This window comes from Chenopodium album, chromosome 16 (genome assembly GCF_948465745.1).
Source record: "Chenopodium album chromosome 16, dcCheAlbu1.1, whole genome shotgun sequence".
Taxonomy (NCBI): Eukaryota; Viridiplantae; Streptophyta; class Magnoliopsida; order Caryophyllales; family Amaranthaceae; genus Chenopodium; species Chenopodium album.
The window spans coordinates 32,181,669-32,207,095 of record NC_137849.1 but is presented as its reverse complement, the minus strand read 5'-3'; the positions used below and the strand labels follow the sequence as shown (position 1 = coordinate 32,207,095).

The window sequence follows — 25,427 nt, the reverse complement described above, 5'->3', positions numbered from 1 at the left end:
GCTGTTTGTGTAATTTTACAAATTCACCATATACCACTCTAAATTTTTTTTTTCACCATATACACACTAATAAAACTTATTTCACCATATACCCAAAAATTAATAATGACTACTTTTCCACCTAGGCAGCCTACACCACCACCAACAAAACTTGTCACTTGAAGAAAATCTTATGGTGTCTTCAGCAAGGCTATGCAGGCATCTGTTGTAGGACTTGGAGGCAAATCCTGACATTATAGTGGATTCATTGCATATTATCTTAATGTGAAGCCGAGGTTATTCTACAAAGTGAAGACATTATCTAGGGTGCAAATTTATGGGGGTTTTGCTGATTCGTATGGATTGTTACCCTAATATGATTAAAGCTACAAATCATGGATCCTATGCACTTGTTACCTAGACTGATAGTGAAAGTGAAGGATCAAAATTCAAGGCTTGTTTTATTTCATTTGCAGCTTAGGTGAAGGGTTTTTGGGTGGATGTGGACCCATCATAGGCATAAATGGTGCACATCTTAGTGATTATTATAGAGGCCCGGCATAATGCTCACTGCAGTTGCAATTGATGACAATAATGAATTTTTGTCATAGCATACAATCTTGTTGATACAGAAAGTATAGATAGCTGAACATATTTATTTAGGAACCTCTGGATTGTGTTTCAGCAGTATAGATGTCAAAAATATGACTGGACATTCATTAGTGACAAAATGAAGATAAGTAACTATATATGCATGTTCTGTTTTTGTACCAACCTACACTAACTACTTTTGTTTCTTTTATGAAGGGTGTTGAATCAACTCTGTTTGACATTTTTCCAAGACTAATAACATTTGGAGATTCATAACATGAGGATGAGGATTTAGAATGTGTGGACAAGTTTGTAAATGAACTTAGTGGTGTGGTTGTGCTTTAACTCCCTATAGGTAGTTGCTTTTATTATACATAAATTAGGCGTTAGAAAAGCAATGGCTAGTGTTTGTTTTTTAAAAAAGCAGAAAGTACCTGTTATTATTTTTGGGTATATAGTGAAATAAGTTTTATTAGTGTATATATGGTGAAATAAATTTCCTCAAAGTGGTATATGGTGGATTTGTAAAGTATCATAAACAACAGCCTAACGTCCATTAAGAAAATAGGCATTGTGTGATAATGTGTAAAAATTGAATGGTATATGGTGAATTTGAAAAAAGTTGGTGGTATTTGGTGAATTTTGTTAAAACTCAATGGTATTTCATGAAAAATCCGTAAGAATAATAATATCTTTAAAAAAAAAAAGTAATAATAATAATAGTAGTAGTACAATACCCCAAAGAAAGAACATGGCCTTAGAAGTTTAGAACCCAGGACCTTAGGTAGATAAGGTAATGTTCTAACCACTAGGCTACTAGTATGTGTAAACACTATAATACACTTTGTATTCCAATTAAACAAATTATTACTAACCATTTTTTTTTTTTTAAAAAAAAATCTATTAGGCAAGTGCTCTACCAGAACCTATAGTGGCTCTGCACTGCCTCTATCGAGCTATGTAGTGTCACTCCGCCCTATACACATAAGTATATTGATTTGTTATATTTTTTATGCACTCGTTTGTTTGTTTGTTTGTTTTTTTTTTTTTTTTATGGTTTATTTATATAAAATGATGTAACTTATCATTGTAGAGGTTGTAGCTTACATCATGTAGGTTGAGGATTAATGATGTGGCAACCCAAAACTTCATGTACATGTAGCTAGCTATTGTGAATGCTCTTATGATCATTAAAGTATGTAAAAAAATGAAATCAGTGGAGGCAAAAATTTGTTTGACAATGACCCCTAGATATAAAGAGGTGTTAATTTAAGTACTTGAGTCGGGTTCAATTAGACCGGATCGGATTGAATCGTCGGGTCAATTTTTGACAAGTCTAGCATATGTATTGTTTATGTGGGCCCTTTTTTTTTGTTGCACTTGCGTTTGAGAAACTAGCATCACGAGCTTCAAAACAAAAGAAAACTAGCATCACAAATTCACATACCAACAATAGCATGATTAGCATCTTCTCAAACAGGAAAACCAAGAAAACCCCCATATTTTCCTGCTAAATTGCACACAAAAATTCAACAGCCTTCAACGGTAACAATATTACCTTCATTTCTCTTTTGATCAAAATCTTTTTATTTTTTTAATCACTTTCTGAATTGAGAGTGTGTAATTAGCAAGTTATTCTTTTCCTTTTTTTTTTTTTGTTAATTTTTTTTTTCCAGATTTCTAGCAAGCGTTGGAATATTAACAATGGCGTCGGGAAATGCTCAAAGTTCCGAGTATGATCAGGTATTGATTTGATTTCAGTAGTTGCTACTTGTCGTTTAATTTTATATTTACAAATTTGTGATTATATGATATTTCATTGTTGCTGCTTGTTTAATTGATTAATATTTCATTGTTGCTGCTTGTTTAATTGATTAATGAATTTGTGTAAATTAATTGACATGATTGTTCGAGGGCGATTCGGGTGATATACGAAGTATTTTTTTGAAGGGAAATTCTTTATAACTAGAGAAATCTAGAATTTGTATATGCTAGAAATGCTTAATTTCTACTAATGTTATTGGGTATTGGTGATTTGGTGATCATACTTGTATTTGAATTTGGTTCAAATGATTTGTTTTATGATAAGAGAGGAAAAATTCAATTAATTAGATTTATCATATCTTGATTACATATATCTTTAAATGCATAATCGACATGATTAGTTGTATTACATTAGAATCAATTGGATGCATAATATGGTTAAGTTGTTCTTTGAGTATGTCTTGGGTTTTGTCTAAGAGTTCGACTTTATTTGAGTTATTGACTCTTAGGTTAAATAGCTCCATTTTGAGTTTATCTTGGGTTTTGTCTACGAGTCGTTTTTATTTGAGTTGTCGACTCTTAATTTAATAGCCCCTTGAAATTGTTCAAACCTTTAAAATTAGTATAAAAAATCAAATTTGCTTCTCACTTGGAAATATTTGCCTTCATACTCATAATATATGAGTAATAAGGACCCCTTCTGTTTTGCAAAAGAGTGATTACAAAATTGACTTGAAAGTATCAATTGACAATGAGATACTCCATAGTATTTTCTGTAAGAGTTTAGTAATGGTTGATGGCTCGTTGTATGATGTTGTCGTCAATTGTTGTATGATGAGATACTCCATAGTATTTTCTGTGCATAGTGAAAAGAGAAAAGCAGGTCAGCTGTTTCTTTTAAGGTTTTGAGCTTTTATTCAAAATACAACCAATGCAGCAGGGAGCCAGGGATTACTTGTGATGTTGTGACTGACCAATCCATGTATATGGCTGTTCGTTGCATGGGTTTCTTATTTGTTTTTTTTAGGATGTTAGTCATGTTTTTTTTTATTTATTTATTTTTTTCGTGAAGTTGCATGTTTATTTTAGTGGGTGTGTACAGTCTGTACTCTGTACACATATTTTGTTGCAAGTTTCTTGATAGAATTCTAGCTTATACAGTGAAATTATTTAGTTGCTACTATTCTTCATTTTGCCAAAAATCTTTCCTGCAAATTTATCTTCGATTTTTTCTTTTCAGATTTTGGTTCAGGACAAGCAATTTGTGAAAGCGATTATAATGAACCGGCCCAAGCAATTGAATGCACTCTCTGACTATATGGTAAGCAATTGTTGTGGCATGTGGTGAACTCTAGCACTGCTCCACCCCCCCCCCCCCCCCCCCCCCCCCCCCCTCCTTCTTCTAAGGTTAATGTAGTTTGTCTTTATGAGCTTGCACATTTTTGGTTACCGTTGAATTGACTGATTGTGTCCTTTATGTGATGCACTTATTTGAAATTGATGTATAGAATAATTAAAATGTATGCTTTAGAATCTACAAAGTTTATTAGAGAGAATTGCGTAAATGACATTATATTCCAATGTAGAGTATTAGAGAGAATGCGTAAAAGACATTATATTCCAATGTAGAGTATTGGGATACAGGTTTTCATCTAACTACTTTTGGTGCTTCTATTTTGGGCTATTTGGGAAGTGTAACTGGTGTTTTAATTTCTAGATATGATTCTTGCAATTGGTTAACATGTATTATATTCTTGTGTTCGTATTTTGTTAAGATGTTTTTTCTTTGTTAAGAAAGAACTTGTTTCTTCCATTGTACTTCAAGCCCCTCTCAAATTTACTATTTCCTCATCAGCTATAAAGTGATTTCCATCTTATCACTTAACCAGATTTCTAAAAGGGGTTTGGTGTTTGGATTATTCTTATGATCTGAGTTTGTTTCAAATCATTATTGTAGGCTCATTGCTGTTAGCCTAGAATGAGTTTGTGGGATTTATTGTTACTCCTTTTGTTTGTGTTAAGTGCAAAACTTTCCATCTTCTTCTTCCTTTTCATTTTTTTTTTTTTAGTAAAACATTAATAAAACTGGAAATATTCTACACTTTTTAATCATTTACTTTCTCCGTTTTCTTCTATATGCAACACATTTTTTTGGCATGCTTTGTTTAGGACTTAATTAGTTAATTAGCGTAGGTAAACGAGCTAATTTATCAAAATAATTTTAACACCAAGATTAGAGAAGGGTTAGGTACTATATGTATAATTTTTTTGATTAGTTTGTCTGTTTACAGTATGTAATCGCTTCTTCAAAGCGTGTGTAGTGGCGCATCTAGGATTTGGGTAATAGGAGTACGAAATTAAGTTTAATAAAAAAAATTTACAAAATACAAAGTAATATGTGGAGCGTAATAATTTTTTCTTAATTAAATTTTGAGTTAATAAACCATTTAACTATTGTATTAGTATTTGCGTGTACTATACACCCTATCTTCCGACAACAAGGCTATAATTGAGTAACGAAATATCTTTATAAAAAGAGATTGTCTAAGCAACCTGTTATGGTAACAATAGATCTCTTTAATCAAAAGTACAAGTTGGAAAAATAAACAATATCACCTAAGAGACCTGTTATTGTAACAACAGGTCTCTTTGTTCAAAAGCACTACTGTGGAATATATATCATCTAAGAGACCGCCTGAGACCAGGTTTAAAATAGGCGGTCGGCGGTCTTTTAGAATTTAATACTTGTACAAAAAAGGCGCGCTGATTAGGTTGTGGTAGACTACTGATAACAGTACCTAAGAGAACGCCTATTAGATGCAGGCGGTCTCTTTTTGTTTCAATTTTTTTTTTTTTTTTTTTTTTTTTTTCGCGGAATGGGAGTACAGTTGTAACTCTATGTACCCCCCTAGATCCGCCACTGAGTGGGCCAAAAAAGTGTGTTGCATTTAAAAGAAAATGGAGGAAGTATATCTCTACACCCATAGTCTGTACTTTCACCTTACCTATTATGTAAACTAATTCAACGCTGGCTCCTAAAGCTTTGGTTGCACTTTACAAAAAAAAAAAAAAAAAAAAAAAAGAGGGAGTTCATAACAAATTTATTATCTTTGTTGGTTTCGGAAAATGAAGAAAGTAATAACAACATGAAGTCTGTAGTAATTGTGTAATCCAATCCTTTGCACTTAAAGGGATTTGTTAGAATAGGGTTGATCTCCATTTTACATTTACATTTGTTCTATGCAGATTTCTCAGATGTTGGAACGTTTTTTGGCGTATGAGGAGGATCCTAATGTCAAGTTGGTTCTTTTAAAGGTATTTTTTCATCCACTCCCTCCATGCCCAAGTAAAAGTCTCTTTGCTTTTTGCACAAGTTTATAGGAACATGGAAAAAAAGAAAGATACTGTGGTTTTGTTTAAAGGTGAATATAAAAACTAAGATATTGGAGTTTGGTTGGTATTGGTGAATAGAAGAGTAAGATTGTGGAATTTGGCTGATTAAAAGTAAAATAAATAGACAAAGGTGAAACGAGACTTTTATTTAGGAACAAGGTTTTTGGGAGTAATAAAACTATTATTTGGGTACAAGGGGAGCACTCCATTTGTTCATGAGTTAATTATCTACCTGATAAAATTCCTTGGAGCTGTGATTCGGTCAAATTTTTTATTTCTACTACATTTTGTAGATAAGGTGTTTTTTATTTATTATTATTATTATTATTTTTTTTTTAATGCATGTCAATCAAAGATTCAAAGGAATAGTGGACTAGTGGTACATAAAATTGTAACTCAAATTGTATTTGAGTATTTGTTTAGGTTCTACATTGTAACATATTGTTCAGGAGAGTTTAGCAGCATTGTCAAGTGTTATTTAGGTATGCCTTTAGGGGCGAACCGGTTATTACAAAGATTTAGAGGTTAGATGGATGGAAGAACGTGTTCTTCTCACTTAGTGGCAGTAAAAATTAAATTCTCTCTTCTTTGATTTTTTATGATCTGTAAATAAGTTATAGATTCCCGAAACAAGGTGGTGTGCAGATCGAAGACTGAAGAGAGCTTACCTTAATTCAATACCATCTTCTTCAAGCTAATAATTATTGAATCATAATGAAATTACTTGTATTGCCCCTCTCCTTTGGTTGATTCTTGGAAATTGCTTTATAGACCTGATGTTCACTTGTTTGAATTATTTTTATGAAATAACTGGAAAATAAGGTGAGGAGAATAGAACCTTTCCTTAATATTAGTAGATGTAAAATGAGACATTTTTATACCGTGACAGAATTCATGTTCAGGTTTAATGAGAGAAATTGTTTAAAGTCTAAGAAGTTGGAGATGATAACTTGTACCTCTTTGTTTTTTTTTTTTTTTTTTCAAATGGAGATGATAACTTGTACCTCAAAAGCCCTTTTCATATGACTTTTAAAGAAAGGTGCCATTTTCTAAATTCCCCTCTCTCTTTTAACATACTTTCTGTGAATTTCTAATCTAAACATGAATCTTGTTAGTGAAGGCGAATGAAGGGACAATAATCTTCTCTGAGTCCTTAAGCTTTCAAAATACCTACCCAAATTAAGTTCCAAAGTCAATTATTTACATTTTAGTACATCTTTAGTTGGCTGGCAAAAGATTCGACGATGTTATTGAACATGCAGCTGACCCATGTAATATTTTGTACCTTAAGCTAGCAGATTCAATTTTTGTCTCCAGTTATAGATTATACTTTGTAATAAATTCCATGCATAGTTTTGATTTTTGATTGAGTCATAGAAGGAGGATCAGTATTTAAGTCTTTATCCTCAAGCTGTTGTTCGGACTTGTTCTTGTATTTATTTTATCATCATTGTTTTATCAATACAAAATAGCTGCTATCAATTGTGTTTCTAAGGTTCATTTTATGTATATCCTTTGGTGTTTTTTTATCCAACAAATTGGTCAAATTTCCAATGTTGGGCTTTATATGCCATGCACTTTATGGGACATGTGTGATAGTTAATCACAAGGTCCTCTTTCTTTAAAAGTCTATGTTGTGTACTTGATATCAATTTATCAAATATATGTGCCTTGTTTAACTTTCTTATCAGGGAAAGGGAAGGGCATTTTGTGCTGGAGGTGATGTTTCCGCTGTGGTCCGTGACATTTCTAAAGGTTGTTTAATCTACTTTGCAGACTTGATATCAACTGTCTTGGATTGCACTGTTTGTCTAAACACCTTAGTCCAATAAGAGTGGTTGCCTGGGAAAATTCTAGATGTCCACATATTATTGATCTTTGGTAGCTATATCTACCTATCAGAAGTCAACAATTTGCTACTTAAAAACTCTCCTATCTAAGCTCTGTGTTTGTATTACTTTTGATGGCAGAAATATTGAAATTGATCTTATTGACTTTCCTCTCATTCTGTCATTTAATCTCTATTTCTTCAACCATGATTCAATTACACATCTCCTTGCTAGACTCTGAATCCCTAATTTGTGTAATTATATTTTTAAAAAATTACTGTATATATTAAATTACCGAGAGTTGAGTAGCTTTTGCCAATGCATAGCAGGTGATTGGAGATTAGGTGCAAGCTTCTTTCAGAAAGAATTTACCTTAAATTATGTCATGGCAACTTACAAAAAACCCCAGGTCATAATTTTATCCACCCCTTCAATTCTCCTTTACCTTAAATATTTTTGAAAAAAATCTTACCTCCTCTGAGTTGCCCTTCAATTCAGTTGGTTAAACTATGTCATATTTTGACGTGACTTTGTGTGCAAACACTATTGAAGGTTTCAATTCTTCATGGGATTGTCATGGGAGGTGGAGCTGGTGCATCACTTCATGGTAGATTTCGCATTGTTACTGAGAATACGGTACCATCTTACTCGGTTTTTAATTTGTTTATGTATTTTTTTTTTTACCCTTTGCATCTCCAATTTAGTATTGCTGTGGAAACTGTTAAACTATCATGTATTCATTTGCATTGATGCTTCATGTTTGATTTTGTGCTCAGCTGGGGAGAATTTGGCCAATATTGTAGAAACTTCTATAATCACTTATGCCTAAGTGGCAGACATTGAAGGCACTACATGTATTTTAAACAAATTTTAACAGAAAGTTTTTAATGTCTTCTTGTGATCATGCATTTTGACCCCATGCTAGGCATCTTGTTTTTATTGTTCTTTTTTTTTTTTTTTAAGAATTGTGAACTAATGTATTAGACTATTAGAATCTGTAGTTTTCTTTTCCATTTCCTCCTTTCCCTTTCCCTTCCCCACTGCCCTTTCCTTTATAGATTAAAGATGCAACTTATAAAACAAATAAAGCCTTAGTTTCTAAATGATTTGGGGTCGGCTAACATGAATTGTCGTTAGGGACCTTCCGCTACAAATATAGAGATGCAACATATAGGTTCTAAAGATTTATATTTGCTAATTGCCTTATAATTATAGTTTTCAAAAGTTGAATGGCTGTCTAAGTAGGCTTTCTGCAGGTGTTTGCAATGCCTGAAACGGCTTTAGGACTCTTTCCAGATGTTGGTGCCTCCTATTTTTTGTCAAGGTTACCAGGATTCTTTGGTAAGCTGTCTCCATTTCATATTGTAAGCTAATTAAGTTTTTGAGATCCAGCTAAGGATATACAGAAGTATCATTGTTGTCTGACTAAAATACTCTTATTTCCCAAAATTATACAATGCTTCAATAAGTCGTAAAAGAGCACTAGCGAAAAATGGAAAAGATGTAGATTGTACAGATAAAAGGTAGAATTTGGAACAACATTTTACATCATCTATCATCTATATTTTTGAAGAAAATTATTTACATGATGAGATCCCCATTACATTACCACATTCTAAAATTTGATATGAGTAATCCCACCCCCTAAACTCCTAAAGTGATGCTGAGGGGCTCTTATTTTTTTTTTTTGGTTGAAATAATTTGGGGTCTCATTTTCTTTCTATCTAACATGGATAATAAATAGGAAAGGATGTTTCTTTCATTGCATGGTAGAACTCTAACCAGAAGTAGGGGTGACTTCATGCTATTTCCTGACACGTCGATCTTAGTTTGAGGGAAATTTTCCGTGTCCTGCAAGTGTATGACAAGTTGACAACAGTTGAAGTCTAAGATGGATATTCAAATATGCAAACAAACATTATTTCTTCCTTGGTATTATACCATCAGCCAGTGTTGATATTGCCGCTTTTCTAGATATTTATTGATTTATATTACATTTGAGTATATTTAAGATACATCAATGGAGTGCAGTGATTCCTTTTATTTTTATCTATACATAAATGTCAAAGCAACATATCTCTACATATCTCCACAACTCATAATTCTTCGGATAGGGAAGAGAAAGATTTAATTATCTTGCTTTGCTAGTATCCACTGAACTTTTAAGGGAGACTAGTAGAAATGCAGAAAACCTTTTGTGTGAAGCTGATAAGAGAACTTCACCTTCCTTTTATCCAGTCCCACCTCCAATATTTTTAGTAAATGGAAATTGTGCAAAATTATATGGAGGGTGCCCCCAGCCCTCTGGCTCACATTGTGATACTGACTAACCACCAATTAGTGTTTATGTTAATGTCCAGCACCCCTGCATCCTTTATGTAATCGTCTCTCTCCCTCTTCCACCCTTCACTCACCCCATCCTCTCTTACAAGCCCTGCTTACAAAAACACCAGCAACAGAATTCATCAGTGGTTCCTGTATTTACTCCAGCTCCCTGCTCTTGCCCATTCCTAGGATACCACATGGCCCTCTTTAATCCTCTTGGCCATGCCCTTCCCTCTCCCCCAGTGCCCCTTTTCTTCTCTTCTTCCTATTAACCTCTCTCTACTTTCCTCCCTTAGGGAAAGGATGACACACCACCTTCACCAGTTGTCTCTTTTAACTGACCTTGTCAACTTTACTACATTGTCAACTCCACCACCATAATAAGACATGGAAATACACTAGGTTGGAATTTATCGTGAATCAAAGTAGAGAGAAAGAATGACTTGAATGGTTGTAATTTGTAATGGACATCATACACTCAAAAAAGATTTGTAATGGAAATACACTCATCAAGGGAAAATGGTTGTAATTTGTAATGGACATCATACACTCAAAAAAGATTACTCATTAGAGTGTCAGCTGTGCTCATATGATGTAGTCTGAACTCCTACACATGATGTAGAAAGAGAAGGAAAGGGGAAGGGGGTTAGAAGACAACAAAACAAAGAAATTCTCTGGATATCCTTAGTGACACGTGATTAATGCTATAGAACTCTTATGTTCTTTACACTTATTTAATTACGATGAAAGGGGGGTGGACTGATTTTATTTTTGTCCCATCATTCCTCTATAAAGAACATAGAAGTGTTTTTTCCCTCATTAGCAAATTTAAGCGTTTGTAATCTGCTTCATGATATTACTTGTAGGAGAATATGTTGGTCTCACTGGAACTAGGTTGGATGGTGGAGAGATGCTCGCTTGTGGTCTTGCAACTCATTTTGTTCACTCCACGGTACACTCTTACCTTATCTACTTTTAAAGAACTCATGTTTACGCATTTGGAGAACAAGATTTCTTTGCTTAGTAAATAATTGTTTGCTCCATATCATAATCAGGATTGTAATTCTCAAAGTAATCACATGTACTGTCTTAAGAATAAGGCTGATAGATATCTTTATTGATAAATCTTAAGAATCCAAAAAAGAATCTTATGTTTGTATTTAGAGCTCAACATCTACTACTTGCATTTCTGAAAGTGGACTCACTGACTGTTCATGAGGTCAAAATAAAAACTTTGACCACATTTTATGATTTATACAAAAGAAATAAATTATCATGTGGGATCTTATTAGATTCACTTGAGTATAAATTCCAAAATTACCTCTTTTAAATTTGAACTTATGCATTGTTGAAGATATTGATGATGAAAAATACTCATTAGAGACCGCGTAAATGCAAAGTGAGTCAATAATAAACAGATTCAACACCTGTCAATATTACTGCATTGAGTTTTACATAATAGAAAACATCTATAAAAAGCATTTTATAAGCTTGGTCCCACGGAGGTGGGAGTTAAATTGCAAACAAGGTTGGGGACTTAGAGATGGGAAATTTAACTTCAATAACTTAGGATATGAATACTCTTAAGATACAACAAAAAACAAATAAATGAATTAGAAATCAAGAAATGAAATAGGAAGGAAATTTACAATGAAAAAATGAAGAAATTAGTGTAATTAGAAGGAAGTTAAATTGCAAACAAGGTTGGGGACTTAGGGATGGGAAATTTAACTTCAATAACTTAGGATATGAATACTCTTAAGATACAACGAAAAACAAATAAATGAATTAGAAATCAAGAAATGAAATAGGAAGGAAATTTACAGTGAAAAAAATGAAGAAATTAGTATAATTAGAAGGAAGACCTTAATATCAATGTTGCATGAAAAGCATTAGAAGAATAGAGGATTCCAGGTTTGGCTCTTGTAATGTTAGTCTCTCTGATCATCAACCTTTTCTCCCCAATTCACTGCAGAAAAAAGGATTTCCTGACTATCACTGTATGAGTATAATTAATCCCTTGAGCAGTTGAGCTAGACTCTAAAGTATCATATCTTCTTTCTATATCTTTTTTCCTAAATTGGAGATGGTTTCACACTTATCCACATTTATCTATGGCAACATACAAAAGTACAATTAATAATTTTATTAAAAAGGTGCATCAGAACTACATTTTTTGTCCATGTCATCTGCCTTTAAACAGAGAAACTTGACAGTAGATAAACTGGTGAAGTAAAGGATTATATCTTCGGCACTGTATGCAGATTTTTATATGTATCAACATTTATGTTGGCTTCTCTGTAAAAGAGCTGTATTTGACGTTTCATTACGAATGATGCTTAATTTCTTTCCGTGATCTGGGTTTGGAAGCATACCATGCTAAAGATCCAGATAACGACAACTGCTGACAAGACTTGTGCTCACATTTTCAAGAATCTCTTTAATAAATTAATTTGTGTGTAGCATTTCTTATTTTTCATTTACAGAAATTGTCTCTGCTGGAGGAAGAACTTTGTGAGGCGAACTTAGATGATCCATCGAACATTTGTAAAATTTTTGATAAATATGCTGAGCAACCTGTCTTGAAAGAGAATAGCGCTTTTCGAAAGTAAGAATTGTGTGATTGATTATTTTGTAAGTTGTTTTAGTTGTATGTAGTTCTATGTGTAGCAAGTTGCTAAAGATGCAACATCTTCAACTATTAGGTGTTCGATGTGCTTTTATGCTTTTCTTTGAACATGTTCACATTCAAGTGCAAATCTAATTTTTGCCTTTCTTTTCATATCATTAAAATTTTAAAAAAGTTAAAGAGTATAAAATTTATCATCATATTATTGCTAATTTCTCATGTCATGGGATGTGATAAAGTTTTACACTGGCTGTCATTGGCCTACCGTAACCCTCCTCCTTTATCACTTTTGGAGGAGGAAGATTTTTGTGGATGAGTATATGGAATAATCACTTTTGGTTCATGTAGCCAACCTCACTTATGGGATTAAGGCTTTAATTGATTGATTGATTATTGTTAATTTCTGCACTTCTTTGTTTCACTTTGAAAATTTTGGTGGAATATGGTATTGAATAGAGACTGCCAATTTCAAGTTGCTAGAGCTTCTGAAGCATTTATATTCAAAGCTAGTGTTGATATGTGGTATCTAAGTCATCTCGTAGTTGTGTAGTTAGTTGTAGACTAAGTAAAGCCACAAAATTATGCTCCCTAGAAGTGAGTTGTTATTGAGATCCAATGCATTAACCTTGGAATCTCTACTGGCATGTTCAATTGATGTTACAACCCTTAAAAGTTGCCCAAAACATAAAAGTACTTACAAAAGCAAACCTCTGTTGCAACTATTGCTATAAGCTAGGGTGGAATCCACCTTAAAGGGCTTCCTTGCTTAAGAGGTTAGGGAACAAAAAGGGGAGAAAATATCACAAAAATATTAGGAGAAAGTCTAAAAAGGTAAATAAGATGGCATTGCTTTACATTACTGTTATGTAGCGCGTATGTTTCTGCGTTTTCTTAGCTCACATTGTTCTTATTTTTTAATTTTCTTTTATACTTTACTCTTTGCTTCCTCTACAAAACCCAAATCTTCTGGTTACTAAAATCATGGAGCCGTTAACATTTATCAAATCTTAAAGGGATAAACTGAAATGAGCCAACCCAATTCTTGGGATGCAATCTTGCAAAGACGAGTAATCAAAATGCTATACCAGAACTTTCCTTAAATACCAAGAGTTATGATCCAAAATGTAGCGATATAACCAACGTAACCCTCCCCCCCCCTCCCCCCCCTCCCTCTCATGATTCACAATCTTTAATATCACCTGTACACCTGATATATTTGTTGAAGGCATAAAGTATACGTGGCATATTATGGTAGCATGGAAAGGAAGAGAAATATTTTATCAGACTTGGCAGTTTTTAGAATTTTCCACCTTATTTTCATCTGTTTGTGTTGTAGGTTGCATATCATTGACAAGTGCTTTTCTCACAGAACTGTTGAAGAAATTTTTTCTGCTCTTGTAAGTTGTTTTAAAGATAGGTTCATCGTATGTAAATGTATTACTCTGGAGATTTTTATATTGAAACTTTTCAGGCTATGGTGATTTTCCCATACATGATATGTAGTTTTCCACATTATTTTAAAAAGAGAATTGTCTTTGGCAGGAAAAGGAGAATGAAAATGCTGAGATAAATGGTGATTGGATTTCGTCAGCAATAGATTCACTAAAGAGAGCATCTCCAACTAGTTTAAAAATCTCTCTTAAGTCGGTATGATTATGTTCTTCAGGTTATACCAGCTAGATTTAAGAATATTGTGAGCTTATCTGACAATATGGGGAGCCCTTTATGTGAAGTTCTTCAAGAATGATTTTTGTCCATGCATATCTAAGCCATAATATTATGAGATTTAGACAAAATGAATCCAGGATTTGAGTGGAAGTTTCAATAGACATAGATATGCTGACTTGCTCCCCAAAGTTTCACGACTAACAATGTATCTATGTATTTTGTTTGTCTTTGGGACTTTTGTAGATTAGTTTTTGCCGGTATTGCTCAACTAGTTTGGTCTAAAGTGCTCTTACCTTGAAGACCATACGACAAGAGGCCATTAAACAGGGTGGGGAAAGTAGAACAAATCTAAGAAAATGGGGGGCTATGTTGAACTTGCTGAAGTTGTACTAATCTTAAAGATGCTTCTATACTAATACAGTGTATTTTATATCAGATCAGAGAAGGCAGACTTCAAGGTGTTGGTCAATGCCTTATCCGTGAGTTTAGGATGGTTTGCCATGTCCTGCGAGGAGAAGTCAGCAGAGATTTCTTTGAGGTTTTGAATGACTAAATTATGTGTCTTTCTTGTCATTTGTGTGCCTTGTGTGGTTCTAAAGTCCATACTTTTATTCCAGGGTTGCAGGGCAATCTTGGTTGACAAAGACAAAAATCCTAAGGTAAATTTATATTCAAGTTTTCCAACAGGACAGAGTGATTATGTCCTGATACTGTCTTCGCTAGGCCTTAATTTCTCTAAATTGGACTTTATTTCTTTGGATGTGATTTTTGGTATAGTGGAGTCCTTCTCGATTGGATCTAGTCAGTGATGAAATGGTGAACCATTATTTTTTGAAAGTGAATGATGAGGGATGGATGGATCTCAAGCTTCCTACAAAGTCAAATTTGCCTCCCTTGGCCATGGCTAAACTCTAGAGATTGTGAAGGGAATGTCAACAACCAATGTCAAATCAATATCTTCCTGTCAAAAAAAAAAATGTCAAATCAATATCTATAGAACATGTTTCATATGTACTAATATCAAGTTAGTGAAATGATGTAAAGAAAATTTTAGGGTTTTTACAATGTAGCACCATTTATTAAAAAATCCAATCAACGGTATTTGTTAAATCAAATGCTTCGAATTTTAACAACAAAAAGTTGAAATAATAATTAGAGGCCAGAAAATGTAATGGCCATAATAGCTCTCAAAATGTGATGTAAACTTTCAATTATTTATCATTAAATATTATTTGGCCCTATGGGTTGTGTTTCACAATTTTTGTCACCATGTATTGCTTGTTTTGTTTAGATAGTTTGACTAGTTGATGACATTAGTTATTTAACATTAAATTAATTTTTGGCCCGAACGATGTCTTGGGTCATTGCTTGTATTGAACACATTACATCCCAACTTTTCCAGTGAATCTTACTTTGAAAATCACGGCTCCCCCACCAAAATCTTGCCATTACACGAGTGGATGCTATTAATGACTGAAACAGGAAATTTGTATATCCCTATTAAATACATCGGAATAGCTTGAATTACATATTTAAGGAGGACCTCCTTTCTTGCTCTTGATAAAAAAAATTTCTTTCTAACCCTGCAATTTCTTCCATATCCTGTTAATTAGAGCACTAAAAATCGTCTTTTTTGATCTACCAATTATTGTAGGAATTCCGAGATATTTTCCATGTTCATTCATCAACCTGTTGCATATTCAAAAGGCTCATCAACTCTTCTTTTTGCTCCGTGCTTACCCCTTTGCTAAAAGAAACCTTCGATTTTTCATAATTAATTTTCTGCCCGGATGCTGCTTCATATTGGTTGAGAATATCAACGATTAGGAGGCATTCTTGTCGATTGGCTCTAGCAAAGAGGAGATTGTCACCTGCAAATAAAAGATGTGAGACTTGTGGCCCATTCCGACTAGCTTCAGCACCATGAAGCTTATTATCTCGAACTTTATTCTGCAACATTCTAGAAAAAACATCAGCTATGTTCCGGGTAAGTTCCGATACCGAGATGCCTTGGGGTTGGTAAAGGTTTACCGTCCAATACGATACCTGCACAGTCAACACAGATGATCTAGCCCGGGGGTTATCCGGGAACAACCACTCCGATGCTAAAGTTAGTAACCTGAGGAGGAAGGTTTTAAGAGAGAGAAAGAGTGAATATAGAGAGAGAAAGAGAGATTGTACCTTTGAACAGGAAAATGTGGCTGGGTATATATAGAGGGATAACCAAGCAGGTGCCACATATCCCTATAGGTGGCGCACCGACCTTATAGGTGGCGCACCGACCTTGTAGGTGGCAGGTGCCTGCGTGGTTTTAAGCTGCTCTCCACGTGGCCGAGAAACCGGCTACTGTGGATGCTAAGCTAGTTTGCTAAATATATCGGCCTAATGGCGACGCTGTCGGTACCATCCCGTACAACTAGCCCCCCAAGTGGGGACGTTGGACAAGTAGTCAACGTTCGCACTTTAACCGCAAAATGCGTATTTGCAGAATTTAAAACTTTCTTCTGGCTTCCTAAATGAAGCATAGTAATTAACGCTATGCTCAATACTAAAAATAAGTGTTGGAGATAAAAAATCTCCGATTTATCCCCAAAGTGAGCAGATTACCGATAGGAAGCTGCTCAGTATAAAGACAAGTGTTGGAGATAAATAATTTCCGATTTATCCCCAAAGTGAGCAGATTACCGATAGGAAGCTGCTCAGTATAAAGACAAGTGTTGGAGATAAATAATTTCCGATTTATCCCCAAAGTGAGCAGATTACCGATAGGAAGCTGCTCAGTATAAAGACAAGTGTTGGAGATAAATAATTTCCGATTTATCCCCAAAGTGAGCAGATTACCGATAGGAAGCTTTGTGTAAGAATGTTGTATTTGGAAATTTTTATGGGCGGGAAAAATTGAAAATAAGCAAAAAGTACAGGGGCACGTGTCAGAAGTCTACCGATATTTGATGAAGAGGTGCTTTAATCCTGGTCGTTGGATTTCATGCACCAAACGTCAAATCAAATTACTGTTCAATTGGGGTATAAATAAGGAATACGAACAGTTCCCATTTCATCTTTCCTTTGCGAAAAATTTCTCAAAAAACTCCCAAAAATTTTCTCAAAAATTCCCAAAAAGTTTCCCAAAAAATTGCTCTGTTGCTACTCCAAGTGATTTTTGGTGCGAAGATTTTCTTGGGTCATACGTTGGTAAACGGAATTTAGCTACTTTGAAGACTTAGTTCCTCCGCCGTACTTTTGCGATTTATTGAAGTTGTTCGCTTCGGGTAGAGGTAAAAAACTTTGAACTTCTCTTTTTAATTTTATTGTTCGATGTTTGTGACTTGTATGTAGTGGGTTTTGATGTTCATGTGTGTGTTGAGTGGTTATGCGTGATTCTATAAAAAATTCTATTGCGGGTGAGGCCTGTGAGGCTGACCCGTTTGTGCACTTGTCCTCAGCGTCAGAAAAGGAAGTTGAAAAGCCTTCTCAGCTTGTTAACATTGGTATATTAGAAGACATTGATCTTGTTGAACTTGAATCTATCAGTGTTATTGAGGACACAGAATCATATATCTTCCTCGACGAATACGGGTCTAATTTTGGCAAAATCGGCGTCCAGAAAATGCCGAGAACTAAACGTCCTAGTGTTAATCCTAACCAGTCCGAGAGCGCTGATAAGCGTCCTGGTAAAGAGCCCCTTGTTGATCCTGAAGCCGAAGCGTCAGGTCCTAATGAAGAAGACATGGGGTCTACTGAACGCAACGCAGCATCAGGTGGGGATGAGATCTCAGATGAGGAAAGTAGAGGTAGTGAGAATCAGGGAGAGGAAGAAGAAGCTGGCGGAAGTGGACGGCAATCTGGGTCTGATAATTCAGAGACTGACTCCGATATCAATGATGACATTAACCTAGGCGAACAAATCATTGTCGAGGAAGCTCTAGACGAAGGTTACAACTCAGAAGAAGATGATGAGCAACACCGACGTCCTCTAGTGATGGCCGATACGCTAAAGGTAAAAACTGTCGTTATTGACGACAAATGGTTAGCAACTGCTGCCGAGAAGGATTATTGTGGTGTTGGGAAGAGGTTTTTCGGGCTTCCTGATGACTATGTTCTTACTCTACCACCTTCTGGTAGTACTGTATTTAACTGCCCAGCTGGGCATATTGCCGTGTATGCTAAACATTTGGAGTTCGGACTCCGCTTTCCACTTCATCATTTCATCGAAAAAATGTTTAGGGCCTGGAACATTTGCATTGCCCAGTTAACTCCTCCTGCTATTCGGAACATTGTATCTTTGGTATGGACGATGATTTATATGGATTTTCCGTTAACTTTGAATCTTGTTCGTAAGATTCACCGTCTTAAAAAAGACAGTCAATCACCTGGTTGGTGGTCTCTTCTCACTACTAACGGTAAAATTACAGTGTGGCCAAAACTGACCAGCTGTAAGATTGGCAAAATCAATTTTATTTTCTAAAGGTTCCTAACAGCTTTGCTTTGCGAAGGACCTTCTACCCTCCTCATACTTGGTTTGATACAATTAGGGATAGAAGTTTAGGCAAGCTTGAAAGAAAAGCTTTTCGGTTTTTTGAGTGTATTTATGTTAACGAGGGTAGACAAGTTAAGGCCGTTCCAAGGGAGTGGCTGCCCAACTGTAACTATATTCTGGGCAACGCTCCCCTGTCTCATGTCGGTCTCTGCCATACTGACGCAATGGGTATGATTTAGTCATTTATTTACACAGTTTTCGTGTTTTATACTTGTATTGTAATTCTTTCCTTGCATGCTTTCTCTGCATATTATAACTGTTATCGTTTTTATATTATTATTTATATTATTTTCGTCTTTTATTATAATTTTTCCCTGATTTGTCATTTGTCTAATATTTCCGTTATTCTTATCGTTGGTTTAACCATTCATCCGTCTTGATTTTTAAACAGGTGTTGATAAGTTAGATAACGCCCGACTCGGCCTTTACCCTGACGGCAGCGTCAAGCATCAGTGCCCTCCCAATCCTCAGAAAAAGCCCGACAATCTTCCCAAATTCGCTACCAGAGCTCAAAAGGGAAAGAAAAGAGACAGAAGAGATATGACGGCTGTTTCTCAATCGAAACCGGCGGGATCCATTGTTCTTCCCCTTAGGAGGGGTGGTGGTACCGGTAGGTCGAGAAGGAGTACCTCAACCAGCGAGCAGGATCAGTCAAAGAAGCGAAAGACAACTCCTGCTTCTGAACAGCAAACCAATCAACCTAAAGCATCCGCTACCGAGCTCAACGTTGTAAATTTGGACGAGGATGATGTCGGTGATGTCGGCCTGTCGTCCTTGCAGCCGCCCCGTCCTGAGGCCGAGAAGTTCGTCACTGTTACCAAGGTGACCACTCAGGCCAACGTCGGCTTATCTGGAGTTAGCGGTCAGAACACCTTTGTACCTGCTTCTGTGTCGGAGTTTATTGAGGTACCACATGTAAAGATTCCTCAAGAGGTAGTTGATGAGCTCTCGGCCTTCCCAGCTGGTAACGCCAGTGAGCCTTGGCGTCCAGTACTGACGGTGAACAGAGGTGAGTCTGTTCATTTTGACGATCCGTCAGTTGGGGGTAGCCTTGGCTGGCGAATGCTGAAAGATCTGCCCACACCTGCCGATAGGCCTACTGGCCGTGTTGTGGCCCCTTGCGGCGAAATGATGAACAGCCTACTGAAGGTATGTTCTTTCTTCTTTTCTACTGAAGTCATATGTCTGTCAAGATAAGTTTTTATGACGCGTGTTTTTTTTTTTTTTTTTTTTTTTTTTTTTTTTTTGAAAGACCGTCAACTCTGCCGTTGAGGTCGTTCATATGTATAGGCACTATCAGAGGCAGGCAGACAAGGCGGAGCTTGTTCTGAAAAAGGCCGATAACGAACGCAGGGCCCACAATGCAGAGGTTGAAGGTTATAAGGGCAAGCTGAAGCTGATGGAGAGCAAAGCAGCTGATCGTGATGAGCTTTTCAAGCGGCTTGAGGATCAAACTCAGCTAAAGGCTCGAATTGCTGATCTTGAGCAGCAGTTGGAAGCCGAGAAGAGCGGCAGAAAGAGGGCCGAGGATAGCCTTGAACTACTGCGTTCAGAGAAGCCGGCCATAAAGCGTAGAGCTGTCAATCGGTTCTTGCGGTCGGATTTGTATCGTAACAAGTTGGTCGATCGCTATACCGGTGGTTGGGTTGCTGCGCATCGATGCGTTTGCAAGGCCGAGGAGTGGGGTGAGGAGAAATGGCAGGCAGTGGAGGATGCGTACAGTTCTGACCGACATCTATCCCCCACTAGCTATGAACAAGAGTATTTTGATGACCCTCCCAGCCTTACTACCATGAAGAATCTCGACCCTCGCGGCCTTCCTGAAGAAGAGTTTGATGACGGCCTTCTTGCTACTCCCCCTCATGATGACGAGAATTGAAGTATTTGGGTCGCTGTCTGCTGTTTCTGTTTCAACTGTTTTTGTGAACAACAACAAAAAAAACTATGTCTGTATAATTTATGTTTCAACTGCTTATCCAACTGTTTTATTATCCAACTTATGTCTGTATAATTTCTTTTGAATCATTATCGCCACCGCACAATAACTTTCTTTAATTATTAGCATCGGCTATCTGCTTGTTTTTATCTTTTGATGATCGTTATTGTGTGCGATATTTTTGTCTATGTATAATAACTGCTTATATTTTAGCTGTTACTTTCGCTGATTTATTCATAATATACTTGCCCCGCAGTTTCTCGGTTAAATGCCTTAGCATTTAATCGGGAAACTTATTACCGGCTTTGATCAATAGACTATTGAAACGGATTATCAGAAGTCCGTTAGTCGTCTTAAATAAATGTGCTTCCTTTGCTCTTGTTTGTTATGATTGCAACCTTTAGCAGGCCGAGCAACGACAGTGGATCAGACCGTCTATTCAACTCACCTTTAGGTGCGTAGTTATCCAACCATCTCGACACTTGAATGGCCGTTTTACGACTAGCTAGGCCGAGTACGAGTCCATATCGAAAGTGGGCAGATGGTTCTCTTGTTTTGCTGATTATTTCATATTTCTTATTAACGGCTTTCCGCCAAAAATAAAATTTGCGTACAACATAGTCTTTAGAAATGACTGATACAATACAATATAGAATAGGTATGCCGATATCTAAGACATGGGATTGAGCCAGTACATTATTGTTACAAAATTCGTATCAGCTGTAGCTAATTAGTATCAGATATATAGGACTAAGCATAATACTTTTTTAGGACAGCGGCGTTCCAAACGTTTTTCAATTGAGCCCCCTCTAGAGTCATTAGACGATAGGAGCCTTGACGTATCGTTTAATATATTTGGTACGGACCTTCCCAGTTAGCCGTGAATTTACCGTCGGCGTTGCCTTTTCCCGTGGCTGCTGTTCTACGCAGCACCAAATCTCCATCTTCTAACGGCCTATGGTTGACGCGCTTGTTGTAGGCTTGGCTCATTCTATTCTTATAGGCTGCAGATTTGATTGATGCCGCTAGCCGTACTTCCGGTAAGAAATCTAATTGCTGGCGCAACAGTAAATCATTTTGGTCCTCGCAGAAGTGTTGAACTCGAATTGTCGGTAACCCTACTTCTGCAGGGATGACGGCCTCTGTCCCAAACGCCATATTAAAAGGTGACTCCCCTGTTGTCTCCTTTGTTGTTGTCCGGTTAGCCCATAGTATTTCCGGTATCAAGTCTGCCCAAAGTCCTTTGGCGTCGTCAATCTTCTTTTTTAGTGCGGTTAGTATTTGCTTGTTAGCGGCTTCAGCTTGGCCGTTGGATTGAGGGTGGCAAACCGCGGCGTATGCGAACTTCACTTTATATATGCTGAGAAAAGTCTTGACCGGATTACAGTCAAACTGCGAACCGTGATCAAACACCATTGCTATTGGCAACCCAAACCTAGTGAAAATGTTTTTCCAGATAAACTTCTTCACCTCAGCAGCAGTTATCTTTGCAACCGGTTCCGCTTCGATCCACTTCGTGAAGTAGTCGATTCCTACAATCAGAAATTTACGGCCTCCCGTCGCGGAAGTGAAAGGTCCGACTATATCCATTCCCCACTGGGCGAATGGGATTGGGTTGAGAATTGGTGTTAGGTCGTTAGGTGGTTGGTTTATTACTGGACCAAATTTCTGACACTTATCACATTTCTTGGCGTAGGATATAGCGTCGGAGCTCATTGTCGGCCAATAATACCCCCTTTTCATTGCTTCTAAGGACATGGATCTGCCGCCTGAATGGTTACCGCAATCACCCTCGTGTATTTCTTCTATTAATCTAGCAGACTCATATGCCGTTAAGCATCGTCGCAAAGGTAATGAGAAGCCTCTTTTGTACAGCATACCCCGAAACATAACAAACCAGACGCTGTCTTTCTTGACTTTTTGTGCCTCGCTTTTATTTGTCGGAAGTACACCCTGCAGTTTAAACGCCAGGATGTCATCGTACCACTCTCGGCCATGCGTCACACAATTTACTTGTTTCTGCTCTTTTTCTTCTATACTTTTACGTTCCAGAACCTCAACCATCACTGTACGCTGTAAGGTATCAAAACATGAACTTGCCAATTTGGCCAATGCATCTGCCTGAGTGTTTTGCCCACGTGGTATCAGATTGATCACAAACTGATCAAGTGTTGCTGTCGTATTTTTGAGTTTCTCTAAGTAAGCCATCATTGTCGGCTCACGTGCTTCATATGTCCCATTGAAATGGCTGGCTACCAGCTGCGAATCCGTGGAAAGCTCCACTTTCTTTGCTTCCGCCGCTATACATAGTTGTACCCCGGCCAGTGCCGCTTCGTACTCAGCCTCGTTGTTGGAAGCTTTAAACTTGAATCTAATTGCATATTCGAAGATATCTCCCTGTGGGGAAGTAAGGATGACACCGGCCTCGGATCCTGTTGCGGCTGAGGAGCCGTCAACGGAAACTTTCCAGATGCCGATTTCTGCTTCTTCTTCATTGTAAGAGGTCTCGACTATAAAATCCGACAGGGCCTGCGCCTTTATTGAGACCCTTGGTTTATAGATAAGAGCATATTCCGACAACTCAATTGCCCACTTCAGTAGACGGCCAGAGGTTTCCATTTTTTGAAGAGATTTTTCCAATGGTTGATTTGTTAAAATCTCGATTGTATGTGCATCAAAATATGGCCGCAGTTTTCTTGCCGCTATGATAACTGCATATGCAATTTTTTCTACTAGGGGATATCGACGTTCTGCAGCGTTTAACACATGGCTTACAAAATATATAGGTGTCTGTGTTTTCTTCCGTTCCACCAATAATACTGTCGCTACTGTTTTTGGGGCTGCCGAGATATAAAGTTGTAGTGTTTCTCCCGTTTCCGGCCTTGCTATTGTGGGTAATGATCGTAGATGATTTTTAACAGCTTCTAACGCCTTGACCTGTTCTGGTCCCCAAACAAAGGTTTTGTTTTGCCGCAGAATTATGAAAAATGGTAGGGCCTTGTCGGCAGATTTACTGATAAATCTTGTTAACGCCGCCATTCGGCCCGTTAACTTCTGTATATCTTTAATTGATCTCGGCTGTGGAAGACTGAGAATAGCTTCTACCTTGTCGGGGTTAGCGTCTATTCCTCTTTCACTAACCATGAAGCCCAAGAATTTTCCGGACTTGACTCCAAACACGCATTTTTCGGGATTCAGCTTCATCCTATATTGCCGCAAGGTACTGAACGTTTCCCTCAAGTCTTCAATATGATCTGCAGCTAGACGGCTTTTCACAATGGAGTCGTCAACATAAACTTCGACATTTCTTCCTTTTTGGTTGGCGAAGACTTTATCCACCAATTTTTGGTAGGTTGCTCCTGCGTTCCTCAGCCCAAAAGGCATGGCCTTATAGCAATAAACTCCGGCATATGTGATAAACGCCGCCTTGTTTCGGTCTGGCTGGTAGAGGCTGACTTGGTGGTATCCAGAAAAGGCATCCATAAAACTTAAGAGCGCATGTCCTGACGTGGAGTCAACCAATCGATCTATTCTCGGCAATGGATAGCAGTCTTTCGGGCAGGCTTTGTTTAAATCGGTAAAATCGACGCACATCCTCCACTTCCCTGATGGTTTTCTAACCATTACGACATTGGCTAACCATTCCGGATATGTGCACGGCTCAATGAAACCTGCCGCTAGTAACTTGTTGACTTCCGCTTGTATCGCTTCGATTTTTTCTGTTGAAAAATTCCTTTTCTTCTGTCGTACCGGTCTAGCTCGCCTATCAACATTTAACTTGTGCACCATTATATCGGGATGAATACCTGGCATTTCATCGGCCGAGAATGCAAAAACATCCGCATTTTCTCTCAAGAGTTGAATTAAGTGGCACTGCATATCACTACTCATATCAGAGCCTATTTTCACTGTTCGATCGGCTACCCCAGGTCGCAGCTCGATGTCAATCGTTTCTCCTCCCGGCAGTGGTCTTGGCACAGTTATTGGCCTTGTATCAAAATTCGTCATTGCCAACTCTTGTGTAGAAGGGGATCGCTCTCTTTTCTGGTGGTGCGAGTTCGCTGAACTTTGTCGGCCAGGTTGCTTTAACGTCGATACGTAGCATTCTCTGGCCATTGCCTGACTGCCTCGGATACGCTCTGTTTTGCCCATGTTGGACACATAAACCATGGTGAGGTGATATGTCGATACCACTGCTTGCACATCATGGATCAACGGTCTACCAATGATAACATTGTATGCTGACGGCACATCTACAATGAGGAATTCTGTCATAACGTCCCTTGCCATTGATCCTTCTCCAATTCTTACTTGCAGTACTATGCTTCCCTCTGGTCTGACTGTTGATCCGTTAAAACCAATAACCGGGTACGACACTGGAGTTAAGTACTTTCGACCTATCATCATTGCATCAAACACTCTTGCGAACAAAATGTTGGCCGAGCTGCCCCCGTCTACCAACGCACGTTTGACGTCACACCCATTGATTTCCAATATTAACACCAACGGATCATCATGAGGAAAAACTATACCCTTTGCATCGTCTTCGGAGAAGGATACACACGGCATCGTTGCAGGCCGAGGTCGTTCATCCACACCTAAAGCGTTCACCACATGCTTGAATTCCGACAAACTTTTCTTTGCGCCGCTAACAGAGCCCCCATGCACAGGCCCTCCGGTAATTACTTCTATGGTTATCTTGCGCCCAGGAGGCGCAGCACCTTGCCGATAAGAATCAGTATGGCCTGGACGATAGGTATCGTCTTGCGTTGGCTG

At 37.4% G+C, this 25,427-nt stretch overlaps 1 protein-coding gene across 2 annotated transcripts; it reads left to right on the top strand.

The window, feature by feature from the left end:
* Positions 1–1,994: 1,994 nt before the first annotated feature.
* LOC145586372 (3-hydroxyisobutyryl-CoA hydrolase 1-like) lies at positions 1,995–15,436 on the top strand. Of its 2 annotated transcripts, none has more exons than XM_081643194.1 (15): positions 1,995–2,115; positions 2,247–2,313; positions 3,575–3,655; positions 5,581–5,649; positions 7,419–7,482; positions 7,886–7,965; positions 8,109–8,192; positions 8,813–8,897; positions 10,748–10,833; positions 12,368–12,489; positions 13,847–13,907; positions 14,053–14,157; positions 14,615–14,716; positions 14,796–14,837; positions 14,956–15,436. In XM_081643194.1, exons 2-15 carry the CDS (start codon positions 2,275–2,277, stop codon positions 15,091–15,093), a joined length of 1,158 nt encoding a protein of 385 aa, XP_081499320.1. In that variant the 5' UTR covers positions 1,995–2,115; positions 2,247–2,274; the 3' UTR covers positions 15,094–15,436. The 2 variants fall into 2 exon arrangements, with proteins under 2 accessions (XP_081499320.1, XP_081499319.1); XM_081643193.1 differs by having other exon boundaries at positions 7,883–7,965.
* The last annotated feature ends 9,991 nt before the right edge of the window (positions 15,437–25,427 follow it).

Bases quoted from the DNA above. Each gene is read 5' to 3' on its own strand.
- LOC145586372 (XM_081643193.1), top strand. From the start codon at position 2,275: ATGGCGTCGGGAAATGCTCAAAGTTCCGAGTATGATCAG. The intron at 7,966-8,108 runs GTCATAATTTTA...ACACTATTGAAG, and splicing joins CAACTTACAAAAAACCCCAG to GTTTCAATTCTTCATGGGAT. The intron at 12,490-13,846 runs GTAAGAATTGTG...TTTGTGTTGTAG, and splicing joins GAGAATAGCGCTTTTCGAAA to GTTGCATATCATTGACAAGT.